Source organism: Malania oleifera, chromosome 10 (assembly GCF_029873635.1).
Source record: "Malania oleifera isolate guangnan ecotype guangnan chromosome 10, ASM2987363v1, whole genome shotgun sequence".
Taxonomy (NCBI): Eukaryota; Viridiplantae; Streptophyta; class Magnoliopsida; order Santalales; family Ximeniaceae; genus Malania; species Malania oleifera.
In genome coordinates this window covers 85,201,693-85,209,140 of record NC_080426.1, presented here as the reverse complement: position 1 = coordinate 85,209,140, position 7,448 = coordinate 85,201,693, and the positions used below count along the sequence as shown (strand labels likewise).

General features: G+C 38.6%; 1 protein-coding gene across 1 annotated transcript; it reads left to right on the top strand.

Moving 5' to 3' along the window:
• The first annotated feature begins 6,382 nt into the window (after window positions 1–6,382).
• LOC131166758 (uncharacterized) lies at window positions 6,383–6,982 on the top strand. The gene is made up of 2 exons (XM_058125330.1): window positions 6,383–6,544; window positions 6,641–6,982. Exons 1-2 carry the CDS (start codon window positions 6,383–6,385, stop codon window positions 6,980–6,982), a joined length of 504 nt encoding a protein of 167 aa, XP_057981313.1.
• Window positions 6,983–7,448: the final 466 nt, after the last annotated feature.

Below are 7,448 nucleotides of genomic sequence, written 5' to 3'. Positions count from 1 at the left end.
GTTCAATCTATCTACAGCGGTCGATTGGGTTCAATTCGGGTAATTAAATTATCTTTTGTGTGTGTGCAATCTATTAATAATGCAAAAGGGCTATCAATTAATAAGACGAAAGGCTTTTTGTGCAGGCTGGGGTTGATTTGTGTTTTCTGCTGAAAATGAATGAATGGGATGAGGTAGTGATGAGTTTAGTGGGAGGAGTAGGCGTGAGTCATAAAAGACAGCATTGTGTTGTTGGAACTCTTAGGCATGCAATGTGTTTAAAAAAGGGCGAACCTAATGCGCCAAATATCAAAAGTTTCATAAATACTCTTTATCCCTCTCACTGTTTTTTTAACTTCAACCTGTGAGTTTTAGGTAATCATAATTAGCATAACCAGGCTATTTTCATCCCTAAACCAAAAGCTCGTTCGTATGGGCATCCACCAATGCGACTGCCCTGTCCCAGCAGGCCCTCGTCTTCATCCCTCCTGCCATTCTTTAATCCCGAATGGAATCAAATTGCAAGGACCAAAATCTTTTTTTAAAAAATTATTAATAGTAATAGCTAGCTTATTTCCTGAGGTGCACAATCCCAAGCCCCTCAACAGGTATTCTTTTGTCAATCCGAAAATAGTTTATTTCTTATCTTATATTCTCGTTTATCTTCATCTAGTTTTAGAATTTAAAACTTTTAATATGAAAGTCTCGAATTCTAATGTTGACATATCCCATAGAAAATATATTACAGCAACAACCGTTAGTTTTAGTTAGTTTTGTTAGTTGTTTTTTTCTGTTTTCTCTTAGTTTTCCTGTTTCTTCTTCTGTTTTTTCTTTCATCCTTCTTCCTCTCGTTATATATACAGAGGTTTTAGTTCGTAAGTGTACGGGAATAAGAAAAGAATTATTTTCTTGCTCGAGTCTTAAGCTGCTGCCATGCTCTGTTTCATGGTGTAATAGCAAGAAAGCTGAGAAGTTCCACTATCATGTCTACTTCATCTGTTTCAATAAACAATACGAATGAAGAAAATAATCCATACCACCTACAGAGTGGTGATTCACCAAGTACAATGCTAGTTTCGAATGTCCTCACTGGAGAAAATTATCACACATGGAGTAGATCTATGATGATGGCTTTGAAAGCAAAGAACGAGATTGGGTTTGTAAATGGAACAATTGCTAGACCACCCTCAATGGATGCTTCGAATGTTATGTGGGAAAGATGCAATAATATGGTATCTTCTTGAATCATCAACTCAGTGTCAAGAGAAATTGGGGCCAACATCATTTGCTCTCACACTGCCAAGGATATGTGGCAAGACCTCAAGAACAAATTCACACAAGGAAATGGGCCAAGGATTTTTCAACTTCAAAAGGATTTATCAATGCTAGTTCAAGAAAATATGTCGGTAAGAGATTACCATATGAAATTTAAATCTTTATGGGTTGAATTGACTTATTACAATCAGATTCCCACTTGTTCTTGTGGTATTCTAAGAACATGCACTTGTGATGTCATTCAAGAATTCTTGAAATATCAAGATAAACAACATGTCATTCAATTCTTGATGGGATTTTTTTTTTTTTTTTTTGGAAAGAGCCAGAAGCCACCCACATAACGGCCCCATCCCAATTTTATTAATAATCCTCACTTATGGCGAAAGAATACTATGGAAACAAAAGGACACCTGGGGCTTACATAATAACCAATAAAACACCCTATGCATCAAACCAAACAAAAGAAGAAAACAAACTTATACCAAAACCAAAAGGAAACCTCTACCAGAGATAAATAAGGTTTTTTCTTTAGTGGTCCAAGAAGAGAAACAAAAAGAAATTTGCAAACCTGGGGCAATTGACACTGTTGCTTTTATGAGTAAAATACCAAAATCAAATTTTTCAAACCACAAAATTGTTTCTAGAAATCAGCAGCAAAGGAGAGAAAATTTGTTTTGCACTCATTGTGGATTGAATAATCACACCGTTGATAAATGCTACAAAGTGCATGGCTATCCTCCAGGTTTTAAATTCACCAACTCTTAACAGAAAGGAAAGTCTTCATCAGCTAATCAAGTTACAAGTCATCCTTTTGATGCAACCTTTAAATCTTATAATAAATTGCCTTTCTCCCAAGAGGACTATCAAAAATTGTTAGCTTTAATCCACCCACAATCTAATGAAACCATCAATCATCAAGCAGCCAATGTTGTTTCTAACATCCTTCCACAAAATACCCAAGGTATGATACTTTCAAGTTTTTCTTCGAGCTGTTCAATATCCTCATCAATATCCCAGCATCTTTGGATTATAGACACTGGTGCTACAAATCATATTATTCATTCCATTGATACATTTACTTCCATAACAAAATCTTTAGACACTACTGTTATGCTTCCAAATGGATATACTGTCCCAGTCACTCATCTTGGCACATTCAAATTGTCTAAAAGTTTAATTCTCAAATATGTACTTTGTGTACCATCTTTCTCATATAATTTGCTTTCGGTTAGCAAGCTTACTTCATCTCAAAAATGTAATTTTATTTTCTTACCTAATGTTTGTTTTATTCATGAACTTACCCCATGGAGGATGATTAGGATTGCTAGAAAATCTGTTGGGTTATATTACTTGCAACAATTGGTTGTTCATGCTATTGGTTTTTCACCAAAATAAACCATTGTAAACTCTATCATAAACTCCAAAATCTGGCATAGTAGATTAGGACATCCTTCCATGTCTCGATTGAATTTTCTTTCAAAAAATGTATCATATATTAGTTTTTCAAACAAACCTGATGATCATTGTACAGTTTGTCCTCTAGCCAAACAGAGAAGGCTTCCTTTTGAGATTCATTCATATAATAAAATTTTTTCTTTCAATCTTGTTCATTCTGATATATAGGGACCATTTTCTATTCCAACTGATAATGGGTCTAGATACTTTCTTACCTTAGTGGATGATCATTCCAGATTTACTTGGACCTACTTAATGAAAAAGAAATCTAAAGTTCAAAACATTTTTATTGCCCTTTTACAATCTGGTTGAAACAAAATTTGAGACAAAAATTAAATGTACGTATAAGATCTGACAATGGTTTAGAGTTCAAAATGATAAAATTTTTTAATTCAAAAGGAATTTTGCATCAAGTATCATGTGTAGAAATACCTCAACAGAATTCTATAGTTGAGAGAAAACATCAACATCTATTAAATGTAGCGAGAGCTTTAACATTTCAATCAAACATTCCTTTAATTTTCTGGGGAGAGTGTATACTTACTGCAACATATTTTATCAATAGAATTCCATCTTTGATTTTGAATAAAAAATCTCCACATGAAGTTTTGTATAATTCAGTTCCAACATATAAACATTTAAAAGTTCTTGGGTGTTTATGTTATGCATTAACCCTTGCCCAAAATAGATTAAAATTTTCATCAAGAGCAAGAAAATGTATGTTTATGGGTAATCTATTTGGTATAAAGGGCTACAAACTTTATGATTTAGAATAGAAAACATTTTTTGTTTCCAGAGATGTCATATTTCATGAATCCATGTTTCCTTTTTTCTCTAACTTCAATAGGATTTCTACACATGAAAATTCATTTCAGTTCACCAAAACTTCAAAAAGTTCTATTACAGTTCTTCCTAATCCAGCTCCAGATTCTAATGAGAATATAATCTTCCCTGAACCATTGTCATTAGCACTTCCTACTCCAGTTCCTGTTGTTTCATCTAATACAGATTTACCTTTACATGATGCAAATCAATTTCCACCCTTGAGAAAATCAACTCGACAGCACAAAAAGTCTGGATACCTGCAAGCCTATCATTGCAACTTAGCTCCTTCTGATTCTCAATCATCTATCAAGGATCCTACTACTACCTCAAGTAATATGTAATACCCCAAACCCCGAAGGATCTGGGATGTTTACTTTTTATCATTGATTTACAACGGAAGTAAATAAACTCGATTATTATTAAATCAGAGCGCTAATTAACCGTATTACAATCATTTATTCAAAAAGAAGAAAAATTACAGAAAAATAATCATCTGTGTAAGAACCCGAACCATAATATATGAATTTAAATAATTAAGAGAAGGGTAAAAATTGGAATTTAAGCAGGCTTCGTCGACGAAGCTAGATTTTGTCGACGAAGGCCTTGTGCTGCTCGTTGATGAAGTACAAAGGCTCATCAACGAGGAGAAGACGAGGGGTTTTGTGAAAATCCAGAATTTTAGGCTCGTCAACGAGGTCACCGTCTCTTCGACGAGGTGTCTTCAGTGCCTCGTCGACAAGGTCGCCATTTCGTCGACGAGGACGACCGAGTCAAAGGTGCTATAAAAGATATTTTGGGGTTGCTTAGTTGCTAAGTTAGCAACTTCTCTCTCTCTCTCTCTCTCTCTCTCTCTCTCTCTCTCTCTCTCTCTCTCTCTCTCTCTCTTTCTCTCTCTCTCTCTCTCTCTCTCTAGAACTTGAAGGGCACTCTCTTTCTCTAGGTTTCTTCGTTGTTCATCAACTGATTCGATAATCTGACGTTACCACGAGGATCAGGGAAGGATTCTCTACAAAACCTATGGATTGGAAACTCGTTCCCGGCATTTTCGGGTTTTGGCTTAAAATCAAAGTAAGGCTCGGTTTTCTTTTCTGATCCAGTAATTTGGTAGAGAATGAAGTCGTGAGTATTTTCTGTACTATGTTTCATAGGTTTTGAGACTCGATTCATTGTTTAGAGGCCGTAGATTTCGGGATTGGTCTTTTGAGGGAAAGGTAAGGTGATTCACTTTATGTCGGTTATTTTTTAAATTGGACTTGGTGGAACTATGGTCCACGGTCATGTGTGCATTTTGGTTACTCATTTGGGGGGATCTAACGGGTAAAACTATTCGTTTTACATGATTACAGTTTTGGGAAAAAGGGGGTATTGGGTTGCATCCCTGGTTTTGTGGGAAAAACTATATGTATATGATGATTTATACTTTGTAGTAGGGATAGTCGTGCCTTGACATTATTTAAACTGCATATGTTTAGAAAATCATGATTTTAGATTACCAAATAGGTGTAGTTTGTTTAGTTATATGAACATGCATGGTTGTGTTTTGTTGAAATGCAATAGGAACTGGGTTCCAAGTTGTTCCAGGTATTGAAAAAGTGTCCGACTCTATATCTGTGGGCATATGAATTTGCTAGGCCATGTTTGGAAAAAGTGTCTGGCTATATATCCGAGGGCGTGAGCCCTACCGGTTGATCACCGAAGGATGTGGATCCACCAGTTTGCGCTGGTATGATGCCATGGGAACCTAGGGCTACGCCATGTGCCAGTGGCATTGTGCATCGTGCATCGTGAGCCAGCTACAGGCCAACGCCAAATATCAAAGGCCGGCTATAGGCCGAGGGTTGTGACAACACCGAGTAGATCATGGGCGTGCATATGCGTGTGTGTGCATGTATGCACTGTACTGGAACTGTATTATGAAAACACTGGAATTGCATTTAACTGTGTATGTTTTTCTATCGTGATAACACTCAAATGCCACACACTGATATAACATGTATTCTTCCTTACTAAGATGTGTCTCACCCCTACTGTACGTACATATTTTACAGGTCCTTCGAGTAACAAGAATTAGTGTCCTAGTGTTGGGAGCGCAATGGCCAGTGTACTGCTGGTAGCACTTGAGTAAGTGCTAGGACTTTTTTCCCCGGGTTGCCGTTTTGGGGTATGTTTAGCCCCCGGATGTACGTTTTGTATGTATGGAACTTGGACTCCATTTTTGTATAGACTCTGGTATAGTACTGTATATGTATAGAAAGAACCTTTTTCCGCTGTGTATCTGGTTGTATGTGGATGCGTATAGGGTTCCTGGGAACCCCACGGGATCAGACCCTCATTTATTGTGTTGTATCGTTGATATTTGTGTGATATAGGGACATGTTAGATTACTATTTCACCCCTGGGTCCCATTTCCGGGTTCGGGGTGTGATAGCTTGGTATTAAAGCAAAACCAGGTTGTTAGGTCTTGTAGACTTGGTTAGGCATGGTTATGAGTACATACCAGAGTATAGGATGTTGGAATTTGGTAGAGTTGGTCGAGGGTTGTCTTGTTGCTAGACAAGGATTCGTTGGAGGTATTCCGTGTTTTTTCCTGGAATGACGATTTCAGTAAAATCACGGCAAACCATTGATGACTTCTATGTTAGTGTGATAGGACAGACCTAGACCTAAGAGGTGGTAGTTAACATGATTAGTTGTAGATAATTATGTTAACCGTATATGCATAGGAATGCTAATAGGTTCCTATTGTATTTTCAGAATGGAACCCAAGGATAACAACTTAGAGAGTGGCTCCGAGGAGACTGCGAGTGATGAGTCTCTGTCAGTGCCTCAAGGTTTAACGAGGTAGGTCATGGAGGAAATCGGGCGGAGTGTCAGGAGATGCAAACGCTCTCCTACTGCTGCAGGGTGTACCATCGAGAGGTTCACAGGCATGCACCTACCGACATTTGCTGGGGGACCCAATCCGATTATAGCGGAGGACTGGGTTGAAAAGACCGAGAGGATTCTGCAGGTCCTCCACTATACAGATGAGCAGAGAGTCCTATACGCTACCTTCTAGTTGTCTGGGGAGGCGGGGCATTGGTGGACTGCTGTAAGTCTGCTGAAGAAGCAAAGAGTCGGCGTCTCTGAGATGTCTTGGAGCCATTTCAAGGAGGTGTTCTTTAAAAGATACTTCGCGGCCTCCACTCGCGATGCGAAGGCAGATGAGTTTTCTGCTCTATCGCAAGGAGATATAATGGTGCAGGGGTACGCTACTCGGTATATAGATCTATCCCGCTTCCCGCCGTGTTTGATCTCGAGCGAGTACGAGAAGACTCAAAGATTTGAGAAGGTTTTGAGGAAGGATATCCATAGGTTAGTGGGTATGCTTCAAATCCGCGAGTTCTCGATTTTGGCGGATAAGGCCACCGTGATTGAGACCGACATTCGAGAGGATGAGGTGGATTAGGAATCTAAAAAGAGGACAGTACCTTCTGGTTCTCAATCGGGATCTCGTCAGGGATCATGGAAGAAGAGAAACAAGGGCTCGGGTTACCATTAGAATATCGAGCACCAGGGTACTCAGGCGATTCAGACACATGATCATTGTACCAAGTGTCTCAGATGGCACGAGGGCGAGTGCCGATCATTTGGGGGTAATTGCTACAATTGTGGCCTATCATGCCACATGGCTCACGATTGTCGTGTACCGAAGCGAGACATGCATGTATCTAGTGTGAACCGAGGTAGCAATCTGATATCTCGGGGAACTATCCAGGTGAATACAATTCCGGCTAGAGTATACTCTCTTACTCCAGCGAATGCTGAACATGCAAGGAACGTAATGACAGGTACCTTATTACTGCTTTCAAATAAAGCTTTTGTTTTGTTTGATTCGGGTGTAACCCATTCTTTTGTATCTGTGAGTTTTGTTA